General features: G+C 36.2%; 3 protein-coding genes across 5 annotated transcripts in view; 2 read left to right on the top strand and 1 right to left on the bottom strand.

Moving 5' to 3' along the window:
* Window positions 1–330: 330 nt before the first annotated feature.
* On the top strand, window positions 331–4,496 carry cmbl (carboxymethylenebutenolidase homolog (Pseudomonas)). Its single transcript, XM_048175442.1, has 6 exons — window positions 331–502; window positions 1,769–1,980; window positions 2,062–2,169; window positions 2,261–2,403; window positions 2,494–2,591; window positions 4,129–4,496. Exons 2-6 carry the CDS (start codon window positions 1,769–1,771, stop codon window positions 4,306–4,308), a joined length of 741 nt encoding a protein of 246 aa, XP_048031399.1. The 5' UTR covers window positions 331–502; the 3' UTR covers window positions 4,309–4,496.
* A 2-nt stretch (window positions 4,497–4,498) lies between these two features.
* Window positions 4,499–15,169, bottom strand: cct5 (chaperonin containing TCP1, subunit 5 (epsilon)). The gene is made up of 11 exons (XM_048175440.1): window positions 14,927–15,169; window positions 14,395–14,455; window positions 14,151–14,315; window positions 11,027–11,225; window positions 10,739–10,931; window positions 9,157–9,306; window positions 8,626–8,745; window positions 7,148–7,333; window positions 6,892–7,029; window positions 6,622–6,802; window positions 4,499–4,758 (listed from the first exon to the last, which is right to left on the bottom strand). The coding sequence occupies exons 1-11, from the start codon at window positions 15,029–15,031 to the stop codon at window positions 4,631–4,633; spliced, it is 1,626 nt and encodes a 541-aa protein (XP_048031397.1). The 5' UTR covers window positions 15,032–15,169; the 3' UTR covers window positions 4,499–4,630.
* Window positions 15,170–15,383: 214 nt separating this feature from the next.
* The window catches only part of mtrr (5-methyltetrahydrofolate-homocysteine methyltransferase reductase), a 29,917-nt gene continuing 27,571 nt past the window's right edge, over window positions 15,384–17,729 (top strand). For all 3 annotated transcript variants that reach the window (XM_048175435.1, XM_048175436.1, XM_048175434.1), the window contains exons 1-5: window positions 15,384–15,612; window positions 16,437–16,590; window positions 16,690–16,843; window positions 16,916–17,033; window positions 17,119–17,488. In XM_048175435.1, the coding sequence (XP_048031392.1) occupies window positions 16,447–16,590; window positions 16,690–16,843; window positions 16,916–17,033; window positions 17,119–17,488 (786 nt within the window). In that variant the 5' untranslated portion in view covers window positions 15,384–15,612; window positions 16,437–16,446. The remainder of the gene's footprint in view (window positions 15,613–16,436; window positions 16,591–16,689; window positions 16,844–16,915; window positions 17,034–17,118; window positions 17,489–17,729) is intronic.

Raw genomic sequence — 17,729 nt, 5'->3', positions numbered from 1 at the left:
AAAAAATAGGCCAACATGCTCCTTTTAATATGTCCTAATACATGTCTACAATTCATATCATATCATATCATATCATATCATATCATAACCTTAATGGTGTCTGTTTCTTGTGGTTGGGGGGACTTTTTACTAATGCCATAAAGATAGAACATTTTTACTAATGCCATAAAGATAGAACATTTTTACTAATGCCATAAACATATCGCAGTCAGAGAACATGTCTAATGTTATGACAGCCTATAGTATGTCCTCGGTGCACGATACTCAATAAATATATAAAATAACTCTATAAAGCATATCTATGAATCCATTAACCTTTAACTGAAATCATTCTGTCAACTCATGATGAACAAAGACGCAAGCTCACATTTATAAAGGGCGTTGCTAGAGTACCACTTGCTAAAAGGGACAAACGCTGCAGTCTGTGTTCATTGATCTGCTATAAGGAATCAGATCTCAACCTTTCATTCCTAGCGAAATCAATTCGAGGTTCAGCGGTGCGGTAAGTGCATTTCAAAATGCAAAACACAAACCAATGTAAAATGCGGCGTGTGTTGTTGTCGGTAGCAGCATGTGCAAACTTACTTTACAGAATGTTTGTTGTGAGTCATTTGCTTTGAACACTTTGAATGGAGTCACATAGTTTAATCACGTGATTCAATCACTCGTTTCTTTTGGCAGAACGGCTCTGGTCAGAAGCATAGGCTGTATGGTCAAAACGTGACGCATTCCAGTAATTCCAAACAATTTAGACATATTTAATAAAATAACATGTGGCAAATTGTCTAAAAAGATTTACTGGTTAATTTTGCACAGAGTTGACTGTAGAAGAAAGTGCAGACTGTTCTGATTTCGTGTTTACGGAGCTAACCCAGAACGTTATCATAGGCTACATCTATTTCCCGTTTGGCTATGTTTTGGGAATGTTCTCTGTGGGTTTTACACACACACACACACACACACACACACACACACACACACACACACACACACACACACACACACACACACACACACACACACACATATTATTTATATATATTATATATATACTGCTGTGAATTCATGTTTTTCATTTTTGTAATGTTGCTGTTTTCTAAATCACTTAATTTTAAGTTAATATGTTTAAAAACATCATAAGTATTAACTGCCCATACATTGCACTTTAAAAATAATCTGTTGAGGCTCTTACTGGTGAATAGAATTATTTTTTGGAATATATTTTTTCTTTGTATCTGTCAAAATAGTACAAGATTACCCTACAATATGTGACATCAAATAAGGGTTAGCATAAAAGTAATCTAAATGTAATCCAAAATTAGTCAGATTACATTACTAAAAATGTGTAATCTAAGAGATTATATTACTGATTACAATTAATGAGTAATCTATCCAGCTCTGATTATTAATGTATAATTAAGATCTCCATCTCATAAAAATCATGATCACAGAAAAGTAAGCATGTTAATAACTATTGTTTTGAATAAGTAACTTAATGAATCACATTATAAAGATTTCAAAGAATAGGCTACATACATTAATTAAGTAAATGTGAAAATATTCTGCATTTGTCATTTATTTTTTTCCCTCAACATTGGTTTTTAGAATTAAAATGTTACTTTGTTTGAAACTGAATAACCTACATACAGTCACAAACTGTTAAAAACACGTTTTAGAAAAAGCATGAAGATTGTTTTGAGAAATGAAATACACTGGTGGGAAATTTGGGATTAAATCGGTTCATACCCTTCTTTCCTTTTATGAACAGATGGCAAATGAAGCAAAGCCCTGTCCCTGTGAGATTGGGGATAAGATTGAATATGGGGGTCTTGGAGAGGAAGTTCAACTCGAGCACATTAAAGCTTATGTGGTGAAGCCTCAAGCATCAGAGAAGGCCATTATTGTAATTCATGATATTTTTGGATGGCAGCTTCCAAACACCAGATACATGGCTGACATGCTCTCAGCAAATGGATACATGTAAATATCTGTTTTATATTGTTATAAATATTAAAATTCTCCAGATATCCTTGTTCTTACCTGATTATTTTGCATTTGCAGTACTATATGTCCAGATTTCTTTGTCGGAAAAGAGCCGTGGAGCCAATCTCACGACTGGTCAACATTTCAGCAGTGGCTTGAGGACAGAAAGGCTACAGACATAAAAAAGTACTAGTTCAATAAACTAAGTCTTCTTATCTGATGCACTTGAATATGCCTTCAAAGGAAAGATGAAATAACAATCTTGTTGTTTTCCCAGGGAAGTGGATGTTGTATTGAAGTACCTTAAGGAGAAGTGCGGTGCAAAGCATATAGGTGTTGTGGGTTTCTGTTGGGGTGGTGTTGCCACACACTACGTTGCTCTTCAGTATCAAGAAATTAAAGCTGCCGTCTCAGTCTATGGTAATGTATTTGTTGCATCTTCATGAGGCAAGGATACAGAAAATATGTCAATATGCTGTATAACTGTATATATAAATTCCTTTAACCCAGGTATTGTTAGAGAGCGGGAAGACTTCCAAATTTGGAATCTCAAGAGTCCAACCTTCTTCATATTTGCAGAAAAAGATTCTATCATTCCACTTGATCAGGTAAGCTATTTATCAAGAACACATTTCTAAGACATTCAAAAGTTCGGGGTCAGTATAGACCTAGGCTATGATTTTTTAAAAATAAATTAAAAAATAAAATAAAAAATAATCATGGTTTCCATAAACATGTAAAGCAGCACAATGGTTTCAATATTGATAATAATAATAAAAATGTTTCCTGATCACCAAATCAGCATATTAGAATGTTTTCTTAAAGATCATGTGACACTGAAGACTGGAGTAATGATGCTGAAAATTCAGCTTTGCCATCACAGAAATAAATTACATTTTAAAATTTATGAAAATAGAAAACAATTTAAATATATTAAAGTTATTTTGATCAATATGCTGCCTTTGTTGAGCACAAAAGACTTTTCAAAAACAATAGACACCAAACTTTTAAATGGTGTATATACAGGTGCGCATGCGCGGTAAAAATAAACGATGCGCACCAGAAAACATTGAGGGAAGCGTTTTTGAGGACCGGTTTACAGGGACACGTTTACTTACTGGAGTAGGATTTTTCTCCATCTCTGGTAAAATAGCAATCATGATGATAAGTGTTCTTTAATTATTAGGTGTGCAACAGATCGCGGTTAATCCGTGATCCGTACGGATAAGGTCCAACGGTTCAGCACGCACGAGATTCGCGGATTAACTGCTAAGTTTAACCATCATAGAGTGAAAGTTTATCATTTGGACGTGTTTTGTCTCGCCAGTTAACACATTCAAACGATTTTAAAAGCGGAAGAAGAGGCGACAGTCGGGACTCGCGAGCTGTTTACCTGTGCGCACAGCCGCACACCCCCGAAACGCGAATTAATTCCTCTTTCGCGTTTACTTGCGATTGAACGGACACATACACACAAAATTTTGTCAAAATACCTGTCTGGCAAGTATTCTCTTGGTGTTGTCACAACTGAACAGTTGAGAAAGAAACGGGATGTGTGTCATTTATTCAGTCCGTGCTTTCCTTCTAAAGTGACAACAGCCTAATATTCTTGCTGTTGTCTGTCTGTGTCATTAATGTTAGTAAAATAAAAATAAAAAATCATCATCATCTACCATGTTTGAGAAAAGAAGAGGGGGGAAAGCAGGAGGGACAGCTTTTAGGATAACTTAAGTGTGAGTACCAAGCAACATCTCCAGGTGCTCCCTTGAGAACCAGACCAAAAAAGTTATGTGCTCCCATGTGTATATAAATAAATATTTATTTTGAAATATATATTCCATCTTAGTTCTGACTTATTGCTGCACAATAAGGATAATGTAACATGGATGAGATTTATGTGATTTGCAACAAACGAATGCTTTGCTTTCAGGCCAAACGGCTCAATTTAAGTATAATCAGATCACAATTCTCTTTAAAAAGATTATATTCAGTCTAATATGGTATTAGTTAAATTTCAGCACTTAAGAATGAGAAACAATAAATGGGGTTAAATGTATTATGTCCAACTGCATTAATAAACCCTTATCAGCCATAAACTTTGTACAGAATCATTTGATGTTTATTGTTCTCCAACTTTTAACCTAGGTGACCATATTGGAGACAAGACTGAAGGAAAAGTGCACTGCTGACTTCCAAGTGAAAATCTTCCCTAATCAGACACATGGGTTTGTCCATCGCAAGAATGAAAACATTAACCCAGACGACAAACCTTACATACAGGAAGCTAGGAAAGATCTGCTCAACTGGTTGAATAAGTACATGTGAACTTCAACAGGTTAAATGACTGAGGAGAAGGTTGAACATTCTGTAATGACAAAGTTTAATGATAAGAAGCAGTTAATCTGATGACAATAATTTGAAATCCATTTAAAAGCTCTTGTATTTCTGCATGTGTATTTTTGAATGATGGCACTTTTTTCTCCTCAAGATTAAAATAAAATAATGACAACAAAGATTTGAAAACAAAAAGTTTAATGATCACTTCGGTACTACATTGAACTGTATCAAATGATAAATAACAGTACAGGTTCGACACATTCCTCTAAAAGTGCTCGAGACCGTTCATTTCAACACAGCAACACGTCGCTCAGTCTTCCGGCTCTCCGGGACCCCTGATGTCATCAATCTTCAGAATCATCCGGACTACTTGAGTGGCCAGAGAAATCTGCTGTTTCTTTCCAATGAGGGTCTCGATCACATGCTGTTGCTTCATGTCTGCAAAAGTCACGATTTAAATCAAATTTAAGGCAAAATTTATTTTATGTATCAGTTTAAGACTGAATCCATTACATGTTATTATTGTAATAAAAAAAAAAATTAAAAAAATACACTAGCGTTCAAAAGTTTGGGGTCAGTAATTTGTTTAAAAAAAAAATGAAATTAATACTTTTCAGAATTAGATGCATTAGAATGATTCAGTAAAGATTTAATTCATAATGCTCTTTTAAACGTTCTAATCAATGAATCCTGGGAAAAAATGTATCATGATTTCCACAAAAATGTGGCATAACTGTTTTCAATATTGATGATAATAATAAGAAATGTTTCCTGAGCACCAAATCAGTATATTAGAATGATTTCTAAAGAATGTGACACTAAAGACTGGAGTAATGATGCTGAAAACTCAATTTTTCCATCAGAGGAATAAATAAATAATTTTAAAATATTCAAACAGAAAACTTATTTTAAATTTAGTGTATTATTTCTACTGCAGACCTGCCAATCTGACAAACACAACTGAATTGCATTAAATTATTTAATATGAACTAAAATAATGTTTTTGTTTGCAATTTCAAGTAGGCTATATTTACATACTACGACTAACCCGACAGTAGTTTATACAGGTTTTGTAATGAAAACTAGTCCAAAATTAAGAAACCCTTAGAAAACAGTAAAAACATTGAGTTTACATGTGATTCATTTAAAATACTTAATTATTCCAATATCCCAATATGATACTAAATCCCACAGGAAAAAATGGTTTCTATTTGTAACGTGCCATCTTTGCATTTGATAATTGCACATTATAAACAAGACAAACATTCGCTGAATAAACGTTAGCCAATACAAACATTTATAGAAAACAGTTGACAATGAATAGACGAACAAATAATTTAAGAATATCATGTAGAAGTTAGTCCGACCTATAACGAGGGGTTGTGTTAACTACAGCGTCCGTCGAATCTTAAAAACACTGATTGATAATTCAAAATGCTTTCTGACAGAAAAATAACACTAGCAAGAACAAATGCGCAGCAGTGAGACAACGGTACTTTTAAATGCATAAGTAACTAATATGCTAGTTTTCATACAAAATAATTAGGCTATGTAACGTAATTAGGTATGTTATTATTAACACAATAACGCAACATGTAGGCTACATTTCTCAACACTGAGAATAAATGAATAAACGCCTGTTTCTCCAGACTCACGCTTGTCAGCCATTCACAAATCACAGCACTTTCATAATCACTTAGCCATATAGCGATTTCATTTTTATTTAGATTTGTTGTTCAAAATTACTTAGCATTTTATACCCGTTTATCCTAAGGAGTTTAAAGTGTGTGACTACTGTACTGTCCTCGCTTGAGAATTCAGTCACTGTCAGACGACAGGAGTGGAAGGAGGGAAATCGAGCAGGATTTTGTGTAGCTGTCGATCTGCAGTCTCTTTTTAATGATAGGCCTTACGCATTTGTCAATCATCCCCTCTGGCTATTTGGGGAAATGAACCCAGCTCTATGAATGGTTGAATTCTTTCTTTTGCTTGATTTGAGTACTACGCGTGCACAGAGCCAGGTTTTTGCATAGTTCAGAGTGACAAATCATACCAGCGTACTTTGAGGTCAAAATGCGTACCCGCTAGGCATAATGCGTGTATGTTGGCAGGTCTGCTACTGTATTTTATTTTTTTCTTCTTTCTAAAACATTTAAAAATCTTAAAACAATTTTACTTTTTACTTTTGCACTACTAAAAAAAATAATTATTTACTTTTTTTTTTTTTTATATTACATTCGCCTATTCTGTTGAGTATTTTCAATAATTATATTTTAAATAGTATATTAAAGAAGTCCATACCATTTGTTGATAAATGAAGGCAGTCAATTCCAAGTGCAGAGTTGTTTTCTTTGACTTGTCTGGCTCTGACCTCGGTCATCGTCTGAATAGGGTTCAAACCACTGTTCTCGGCAAGTGCCATAGGGATGACCTCCAGAGCGTCAGCGAACGCTCTCATAGCATACTGTTCCAGAGAGGGGCACTGGAATAGAAGCAGAGTGTTTTAGAAATATGCTTAACAAAAACCGCTTGTACCTCAGAAGAGTACAGATGACACCAAAAATAGAGTACCTTATCAGCTGCCAGGTTGACCGCAAGAGCGCAGGAGATCTCTGAGGCACCACCACCGTACACAATGCGGTTATCCTTTACAAGGTTACGGATGACGCACAGAGCGTCATGAAGAGCTCTCTTAGCCTCTTCGATAATCTAAATGATTCAGATGAATAGGTGATGGAGATCACAAGATTGTAACCATGATACAAAAAAAAAAAAATTAAGTATCTTGAGGGGGCAAAATCCCATTTTAGCACTTAAAACTCTTTACCATTTTGTTTCCTCCTCGGATGAAGATCGTCACGGCTCTGGAGTTCTTGCACTCCTCAATAACCAGCATTCTGTCTTTAGTGGTCCCAAAGCAGATTTCCTTCACCAACCCAGCACAGCCCAACTTTTCTGGGGTCAGCTCGCTGAATCGGGGTACAATACGTCCTCCAGTAGCAATTGCGATGAGCTGGAAATGTTTGCATAAAATCGTTTGTTTGTACTCTCAAAAGACATTAGTAACTCATCAGCACTAAAGCTGAAGACAATGTTGTGAGATACCCTAGCATTCTAAAGTCTGGGGTCTGGAAGTTTTTCTCTGAACGGTATACTTTTCATACCTAATACTGTACTTTTATTTAGCAAAAGTGACTCTAAAGACTTTAATAATGTTACAAAAGATTTGCTTCAAAGAAATGCTATCGTTTTGAACTTTAAATTTAGAAAAAAAGCACAAAAAAAAAAAAATCAGTGTCTACAAAAATGATTAAAGTTTGCATGAAACAGAAGTTGAGACCGACACTATTATGACGTATTTTCCAAGTGAAACGGAAGATTAAAAGAGAAGAATAGAGAGCATGGCTTGTTTTTCTCAGAGCCATTGGTTCTGGTTCTACCCAAGCCATCAAACTGACATCAGAGAAGCAAGGCCATTCCAGAGGGGAAGTACAATTTCAGATTTTGATTAAAGACAAATCTTTTTTTTTTTTGGATCAACTTGCATGGATGAATTGTTTACCACAAGACTAGTAATGTGTGCTAACAAAGTAAATAGGGTCAGTTTTGATTTCATGCTGACTTTAAGCAGCACAATTGATTTTACCATTGATAAGAAATGTTACTTGAGAACCAAATCATCATATTAGAATGATTTCTGAAGGATCATGTGACACTGAAGACTGGAGTAATGATGCTGAAAATTCAGCTTTGCATCACAGGAATACATTACATTTAAAAAAAAAATATTAAAATAGTTATTTTATATTTCACAGTATTTGATCAATTAAATGCTTGGTGAGCATAAGACTTCTTGCAAAGCAAAAAAAAAAAAAAAAAAATCTCATACTGACCCCAAACTTTTAAAGTCGGCATGAAATAAAAATCGACCCTATTTACTTTGTTAGTGCATATTACTAGTCTTGTGGTAAGCAATTAATCCGTGCAAGTTAATACACCGAAAAAATTGTGTGTCGCGGTAATCTTTAATCAAAATCTGAAAAGTTATTTCCGGTCTAGAATAGCGTTCCTTCCCTGATGACATCAGTTTGACGGCTTGGGTTGAAAATGCGTAAACCACTCCTCTGAAACCATTATTCTGCTATGAGTGAGAGATGGAGAGGAGGAGTGCTAAAGTAAAACTCTGCCCTCTATTTAATATTCTGTTTCACTTGGAAATGCGTCAACACTGGAGAAAAGTCGTTTGAAACTTCCAGTTCACGCAGACTTTAAACAGTAGTGTAATGCAGTGTAGTTTTTACAAACCTCAATCTCAGGTCCACCGACCCAGCGGACGGCAGGAAGCTCATTCTGCAGGAGTAAATGATTGGCCTCGTCGTCAAATCCCCACTGGCAAATGGCAAGATTAGCCCCGGTGTCCTTGACCTTTAAAGAAAGTGTTGGAACAGGATGGGGGGGAATGCAAAACAGAAACTAAATTCAATCATATGATCAGTGATACGCATTTATCATTAAAATCAAATTGAGGATGCAATACATTTTAGTTTTCAATGAAAACTGCCCTTGTTATTCCAGAATATTCAATTTCGTAGCTCTAAATAACTCCATACTGACTAGAGTGAAACATCAAAAGATTTCTTAAAGAAACTGAAGATATCTTTAAGGCACTTTAATCTGTAAAATAAAACTGCATTTAGATGTTCCTGTTTTCACTGTACTAACATATTAAATAATATAAACATTATTAAATGTTCTTATACATATTAAATACAAAAATAATGAGTTAAAACAATATCTCTTAGGAAAGCACACAAACAGAACAAGCAATGTACGGACCTGTCGAATCATTTCCTCAAACTTGTCCTTCTCATACTTCTGCAGAGCTTTATAGTCCTCCACTGAGGTCACGTCAAGCTTATGCTTGGTTTTGGGCTTGGGTGGCTCAAATGGGCAGGTGAGGATGGCGATTTTTGTGTCTTTCAGTACCTGGAGGAATATATAAAACATTTTTTTAATAAAGACCTTATGCACAATGCCATGCATGTGGAACCAGGAATCAATATTAAAGTGCCCCTATTATGCCATTTTAAAGGTTCTTAATTTTGTTTTGGAGGTCTCCTCTAACAGGTTTACATGCATGAAATTCTCAAACAACTCGACCGATGCTTCAGTCTCTCTAAACCCCTCCTTTCTGCAACCTGCTCTGCTCTGATTGGCCAGACGGCCCAATCTGTTGTGACTGGTCTACCGCTTACAGCACCTGTTGGAAGCTTGTTGAACTTCAGCTTCCTAAGCCTCAGCAATTGTACACACTGTACGGACAGTAACGATGGTGTCGATTTTACCATATCAATCCAAGAGCGGGTTCGATGATGAAACATTGGAAGAACTAGTTATTCATCCCAAGCCTCCATCGCAAGGACAACTTGAGCAGGACGTTTCTCAGTGATACACTAATCAGTATGACATATTATGAGATGTTGCAACTGTAATTCTTCCACATCAACATTAACAAGTGTACATCCATCAACAAACTGATGTGTATATTTCTAATTTATTGCAGTGCACGTGAGAACTGTATCATTTAACTGTATCAATAATAGTGCATACCGTCCTATCTTTAACTGCATTTTGCAAATCCCATTTAGACCTCATGAAGATTTGAGAAGCAATCATGAAAATGTTATTCTTCTGTTGTATCGCTGTAGCAATTTTAACCACTGACTCTTCACATCTTCATCCTTTGGAAGTGTTTACAAAGTATCTGATTTTGCAGAGCAGAAAACAGAGCCTTCTCGACATGTACACAACACAAACTAGCTACAGCGCTTGAGGGCGCGTCAAAGTAGACGTTGTTTGCAGGCAGCCAATGAAGACCACAGGTGGGCAATTAGGCAAACGTATTACTTTCCCTGCATCCCAATGTCCATACTATCCATCCTAAATAGTATGTGAGATTAAAATAAGTGTGTCCCAAAGCATAGTATGTTGAAAAGAGTATGCCAAAAGTCCCCGGATGGTCTTCTATTTCTCGAAGTGTGGATCCATGCACACTATAAAGGCTAATATTGCCTACAACCCATTGCGCTTTGGACGAGGATTCAGTTCAGAACTACAAACATGAGTAAAAAGTATGTACTTTTTATTCACAAAAAAAGTACATACTTTTAGGGCGTAGTAGAAGTATGCGAATTGGGACGCAGCACAACTGATGTGTGGCCGTTGCAAAAGTGGGATTCGAATTACTAATGATTCACTTAGGCTGTTCAGAGTCGATTCTTTCATTTGAGAGAATAACTTTATCACGCACTTTCGGCTTCACAACTTTGCAGATCGTTTACCTTCACAGACAGCTACATTGCATGAAAGCTAATATTCAAAAAAGCATAATAGAGGCACTTTAACAGTAAACACAAACCTTGGGCATCTGAGGGTGACTGAACTCTTTGTCCACAATGACACCTTTGATGAGCTGAGTATCCTCTAGTTTACCACCGACTTTCCCTTCCACTTTGATGAGCTCAAAGTCGACATCCTTCCTCTCCATGTCTGCAACCGTCAGGATAGCATTGACTGCAATCTCTGCCATCTGTCTGTGGCACCGGTTGATCCTACGAACCAAAAAAAATGATTATTTTGATGATCCCTTACAATATTCTCAGTAATAAACGGTTAATTTCAAACAACTAGTAACAGAGACACTCACACTTTGGACCCTAGCGTGGTCATGGCCGTCTGAATAAGAGGCTCTGTGTTTTTGGGATCCACTGGGAAACTATCACCAATTTTGTCGAGCTGCTCGATGGCAATCTTTGCGGCCTGGTCATAACCATCGGCGATCCTGATGGGGTGAATGCCTTTATCTAACAGCTGCTCAGCCTGTTCCAGAAGAGCTCCTGCCAAGACTACAGGGGCAAACATATACATTAAACCACAAAGCTTCACTGAGTAAACAAGAAATATGCTTCAAAACATACTATAATATAGCACTTTTGAGTTGAACTTTGGCATATTACAAATTAAAAGATGTCTACTACTGTAGCTTACAGATAGACATACATTGAATCTACATATACATATCAAATTTTAGATTATCTAAAAAACACACCACCAACATTCAAAAATCTGGGATCAGCAAGATTTTTTAAAATGTTTTTTAAAAGAAGTCTTTAATTATCACCAAGGCTGGAATTATTTAATCAATACAGCATAAACAGTACAATTGTGAAAAATTACAATTTAAAAGGCACAATATGTAATTTTTGGCCGCTAGAGGTCACTTACTCAGAACAAAGGCGTAGCCTGATGCCCTGATTTTGCAAAATCATAGGAGGTGTTGTCTTAAAGGTGCTGTAGAACGTCTTTTTAAAAGATATAATATAAGTCTAAGGTGTCGCCTGAATGTGTCTGTGAAGTTTCAGCTCAAAATACCCCATAGATTTTTTTTTATTAATTTTTTTAATTGCCTATTTTGGGGCATCATTAAATATGAGCCGATTTAGGCTGCGGCCCCTTTAAATGCTCACGCTCCCCACCCACGGAGCTCGCACTTGCCTTTAACAGCATAAACAAAGTTTACACAGCTAATATAACCCTTAAAATAGATCTTTACAAAGTGTTCGTCATGCAGCATGTCTAATTGCACAAGTATGGTATTTATTTGGATGTTTACATTTGATTCTGAATGAGTTTGAGGCTGTGCTCCGTGGCTAAAGCTAACATTACACATTGTTGGAGAGATTTATAAAGAATGAATATGTTTATGAATTATACAGACTGCAAGTGTTTAAAAATGAAAATAACGACAGTCTTGTCTCCGTGAATACAGTAAGGAACGATGGTAACTTTAACCACATTTAACAGTACATTAGCAACATGCTAACGAAATTTAGAAAGACAATTTACAAATATCACTAAAAATATCATGTTATCATGGATCATGTTATCATGGATCAAGTTATCATGGATCAAGTTATTATCGCTCCATCTGCCATTTTTCGCTGTTGTCCTTGCTTGCTTACCTAGTCTGATGATTCAGCTGTGCACAGATCCAGACGTTAATACTGGCTGCCCTTGTCTAATGCTTGAACATGGGCTGACATATGCAAATATTGGGGGCGTACATATTAATGATCCCGTCTGTTACATAACAGTCGGTGTTATGTTGAGATTCGCCTGTTCTTCGGAGGTCTTTTAAACAAATGAGATTTATATAAGGAGGAGGAAACAATGGTGTTTGAGACTCACTGTATATCATTTCCATGTACTGAACTCTTGTTATTTAACTATGCCAAGGTAAATTCAATTTTTAATTCTAGAGCACCTTTAATGTCTACAGCCGATGGAAAAGAGTCCGACGGGACTCGGGCAGAAATCATATTCATGGATGAGCTAATGTATTATAGATTTATTAACATTACTGTAGTATAAAGCAGGGTGTGGCTGAAAGCTGTTGGAGTAGAACGAGGCCGCTGGAGAGACCGCTAATGAGAGACCAGCATGACACATGGTTCGAGAGCAGTGGAGCTTTTATTATGCTGCAGTTGACCGCTTCTGCTTCTTCCGGTCATGCATATGTGGGGTAATGCAGTGCTGTTTATCATATCAGAGACATTTGTGTGTTGAAAGTTGTTTTAATGCAACAGTGCGTTCGCTTGGCGGCTACTATGAGACAATGCACACTGTAGTAAGCTTGATGGATATTAGGTATGGTAAAACATGGTACTCATGGTAAATCAAGAAACGAAAATTAAACAATAAGACTAACTGTGTTGAGCTGTATAACAATAATTTATTTTCTGTCTATATGAATGTATCCGAACAGTTGCTCACATGGTCGGTGTCCTGGTTAAAATTTCTTATTTCTTTGGATTTAAACATTCTTGGAAACATTTGGGATAATGCAAGTACACAAGTCAACATAATATATAACATTGTTCTAGTGGTTTTTAAATATTTTATTCCAAAAATATTACATATTGTGCCTTTACTATTTACTAACTACTTTGTATTGTCATATCTTTTAAGTTGTCTTTTTTTCCTGTGAAGACTGGAGACAGTAATGGCTGCTTAAAATTCCATCAGTTTCACATGATCCCAATATGCTGATTTGATGCAAAAATAAACATTATCAACTGTGAAAACAGTGTGCTGCTTAATATTTTTGTGGAAACTGCATTTTTTTGTGGAAAAATTCATTTTTTTCACAATTTCTTTGATGAATATTAAGTTAAAAAGAACAGCATTTATTTGAAATGGAAATCTTCTGTAACATTACAAATGCCTTTACTGTCACTTTTGATCAATTTAATGCATCCTTGCAGATTAAAATGATCAATTACATCATTATACCAGTAGGTGTAAATGTATGTGTCACTGAATCATTTGTTAAAAAAATGCTGATTCATCCAGTAAGGAAACAAGAAGTCTATGAGCGAGTCGTTGAATCATTCATTCAAATCAATTTAAAAATATGAATTTATTCAGACTCATTAAACACTTTAAATAGACTGCAGTAATTAACATTTCATCATAACCTCTAGTAAATTACATGTTATTTTGTTTAGTTGTCAGTTCAGAATCGTGATCGTGATTTAAAAAACAAAACAAAATTGTGATTCTTAATTTATCTATAATCGTGCAGCTCTAATGCAGGGGGGAATATGCAGAGTTAGATCAATGACAAGAATTAAAAAGCCAAACTCTGCAACCTATGTGCAGTTAGCTGGTTATTTTGTTTTAAAAAGCCAAACTCTGCAACCTATGTGCAGTTAGCTGGTTATTTTGTTTAATCAGAGGAGGAGGGAGCTGTCAAAGAAAAGCAAACTCACCAACAACACCAGTGGTTCCATCTCCAATTTCATCATCTTGAGACTTGGAGAGTTCAACCATGAGTTTGGCAATCTGATGATCCACATCCATCATGCTGAGGATCGTTGCACCATCATTGGTCACGGTCACCTCACCATCCCTATCCACCATCATCTTGTCAAGTCCTGTAAACAGTATTAATCAGCATTATGAAAACAGCAAGGAATGGACTAGGCAAGGCTACATGCAGAACGGAGTACTCACCATTTGGCCCCAGTGATGTTTTCAGGGTGCCTGCAACTGCTTTTGCTGCCATGATGTGAGACTGAAATAGACAGGAATGACATTAGAATATATGCACATTATAGACAGCATAGATGAAATCTTGAACATTGCATGATCTCATATTGTTATTGTACGGTGTGTCACAAACAACAATACTTTTTGTATTCTTGACAAGCAATTTGCATAAAAATAAAGTAAAGGTACAATTACAGTTGCCTCGTGAAGAAAAAATATATATTTCTTAATGTTTCCCTGCTTGCGCATCATGACTCAACGCCGCTAGAGGAAGCACATGGACCATCCGCTGGTTGACATGAGGCACATTATTGATCACATTAGACAATAAAATACGCAATAAAATAAGACATTATCTCCATGTCGCACTACAAAAGCACACTGTAATAAATAAGAGTTTAAAACATGAAACAGTATGTAGTTGTCTGGATTATAGATATGATTAAATGAAGCGTCAAAAAGCTCAGAGAACAGGCTAGCCCGTTAGCTTTTGTACCTTCAGCGCTTCCAGGCCAGTCAAGCGAGATTTCTTGTCCTGGTCCTTAATGATGAGGAAAGGCCTTCCATATTCATCGAAGGCAAGGGTCCCAAATGCGGACATTTTTAATCTCCACCCCAGAGAAATGCACAGCTATTTAAAATGATTTTATAAAGGATAGTTTAATCCTCTAGCCGTGCACCTCGATGCGTGGGTCTGCCGGCTAGTTCTGGAAGAATCTCGGGGCGGGACGGACCAAACCAAGTGCAGTACGTCATAACGTCAACGGCATTTTTGGGTACATTTTAAAATAGTCATTGAGTTACTAATTAACAAAATTTTTAAAACACTTCAGAAAATGATTTAGGAAAGAGAAAGAAAGAAAAAAACATATCTACCAAAATTTAAAAATGAAACATATTAATGGTTTATCCTACTATCGCGATAACTCCAACAAATAACGCGATTTCAGCCACAGGTTTATATTCCATACAGATTGACTAGACATATTGAAGTTTGTCGTTGACTAGTATGTTTTAATTTACAAATTGTTTATTTCTGCAAGGCCATGTGCGAGTCCACAGTAATGTAATATCCGGTTACATGTTTCACCAGTTTATAGTACTTCTGTAAGCATGCCAGTGCGGAATTCACTGTGTTTCTCGACCGAAGACGCGGTTGGAGTTGTCATTAATAAATTCAAGGTACATTTTATTAATTTAATCCCACCGCTCATATTTTACATTTGTGACCGACATTTGTTCTGAAGTTTGGTTAGTCTAAAAAAGGTCGTTGCTGTATTTAACAGAGGACTGTCAACTTTAAATGACTGTTTTGATTTCTTTGGCATTTTTTCATGGCTTATGTAAATAGTCACATGATCATCAGAGCTGTTTAATTCTGGTTTACACTTATGAAAGATTGTTATTGCTCCATAAGCATGTAAACATCATATAAATCATATTTAAATGTGATATATTTTGATTTTGTTAATAAGTTTAAGATTGCACTTTCATAAACACATGGTTATAAACACAGAACCTCATTTTAGTACAAGTAAAATACTAATTCACATTACAGTTAGAAGAAGGAAAAATGTAAGTTAAATATTTATGCTTATATAAATGATTGTTACAACACCCTTGTTCAAAACCAGGTTTGAGGCACCCAGACTGATACATTTATTATTTTATAATAATTAATTAATTATAATAATTTAGATTTGTATAAATAATGTGTCATATTTTGTTTGTTAAATTATGTTTTATAAAATAAAAATAATACAACATTTTTATTGCTTCGCTCAAAAATCAAGGTACAAAAGCTTTCACTGAGAATAACTCTTTCAAAAGGTTCTAATATGTACCATTTAGGTACTTACATGTACCTTTAAGTTACTTATATGCACACTTTAGGGGTAAATAAAGTACAAAGGTGTACATTTTGAAAGGGTACCAGTGACAGTTTTGTACCTGTGTTATCACAACATGCAGAAATGATTTTCAACATCTTAACTCCCTTTGTCCAGCTATGATAATATGCCGTGTGAAGCTGCTGCTCGCTTCTTGATACTGTATGGATCTCAGCGCGGTCAGGCTCAGTCAATAGCTGAAGAGATCTGCGAACAAGCTGCTGATCATGGATTTACAGCTGACATCAGCTGTCTGAGCAACCAGGATAAAGTATGTTTCTTAGAACCCTTACTTTCATGTATATCAAATCTTGGACAGTCACATGTCAAAACTGACTGATGCAACTTGTGCATTCCCATGCATCCCCAGTACAACTTGGACAGCGAAATTCGGCCAGTTGTTTTTGTGGTTTCCACAACTGGTGATGGTGACCCTCCAGACACTGCTCAGAAGTTTGTGAGAAAGATCAAGAATAAATCTCTGCCGCACGACCACCTCTCCCATCTGCGTTATGCACTGTTAGGTAAGATGATCTTTCTGTTATATAAGTGTTAGCTACACCCATGAGCACTTTTTCATGCTGTTATATATGCAGGTCTGGGAGACACAAACTATGCAAATTTCTGCAACGGGGGCAAGACCATTGACAGCCGTCTGCAGCAACTTGGTGCTAAACATTTCTATGCCACCGGGCATGCAGATGACGGCACCGGGTAAGCATGAATGTTAAATAACTATATAAAAAGCAGATTTTCTGATATAATGCCTTGTCAAACTCTGGGACTCTTTTCTTTCTAGACTTGAAGTAGTGGTGGATCCTTGGATTGAGGGACTCTGGGACGCTCTGAAAAAAACATTTTCCAGCATGTCTGCTTCAGATCAACAGGACCCTGCCCGTAGTGAATGTACACAGGACAATAATCATAAAAATGCATCCGGCCAGAAAAATAACAAGGCAGATCTAGAAGTTGATCTTAATCTTTTAAAGCTGAGTGAAGTAGACTCACAAAATGGGAAAACTGACAGCAGTGTTGCAGAGACTCGCTCTACTACATTGGTTGCATCTCTGAAGCAATCTGTATCACCGTTGTCAGAGTCTGTTCTTAAAGTTCCCGCACTTCCCCCTTCATATCTAGAGGTCGTTTTGGAGGAGGCGTCAACTGAAGGGGTATGGACTTACTGGAAAATCAACATTTATAGAGTATAGAGATTAATCTTAAATACCATGGGTCTTTTTTTCATGAAACACAAGAAAGGTTTCCTTGTAAAACCATTTGCATAAAATCATTGCAATAATTTATGTAAGCATGGATTTAGGAATATTTATGCATTTCATTATAACTCACTTGGGAGGTGGGAGGGTGGGATTTGAATAATTCTGTTGGACAATGGTGGGCATTTGAGTCAAA

The sequence above is a fragment of the Megalobrama amblycephala genome, linkage group LG22 (assembly GCF_018812025.1).
Source record: "Megalobrama amblycephala isolate DHTTF-2021 linkage group LG22, ASM1881202v1, whole genome shotgun sequence".
Lineage (NCBI taxonomy): Eukaryota > Metazoa > Chordata > Actinopteri > Cypriniformes > Xenocyprididae > Megalobrama > Megalobrama amblycephala.
The sequence above is the reverse complement of the archived record's forward strand: the minus strand, read 5'-3'. Positions and strand labels throughout refer to the sequence as shown.

Coding starts and splice junctions, on each gene's coding strand:
- cmbl (XM_048175442.1), top strand. CDS start 1,769: ATGGCAAATGAAGCAAAGCCCTGTCCCTGTGAGATTGGGGATAAGATT. Junction 2,170..2,260: donor AAGGCTACAGACATAAAAAA/GTACTAGTTCAA, acceptor TTGTTTTCCCAG/GGAAGTGGATGTTGTATTGA. Junction 2,404..2,493: donor AGCTGCCGTCTCAGTCTATG/GTAATGTATTTG, acceptor CCTTTAACCCAG/GTATTGTTAGAGAGCGGGAA.
- cct5 (XM_048175440.1), bottom strand. CDS start 15,031: ATGTCCGCATTTGGGACCCTTGCCTTCGATGAATATGGAAGGCCTTTC. Junction 14,456..14,926: donor CTGGCCTGGAAGCGCTGAAG/GTACAAAAGCTA, acceptor TGTCTATTTCAG/TCTCACATCATGGCAGCAAA. Junction 14,316..14,394: donor AACATCACTGGGGCCAAATG/GTGAGTACTCCG, acceptor TACTGTTTACAG/GACTTGACAAGATGATGGTG.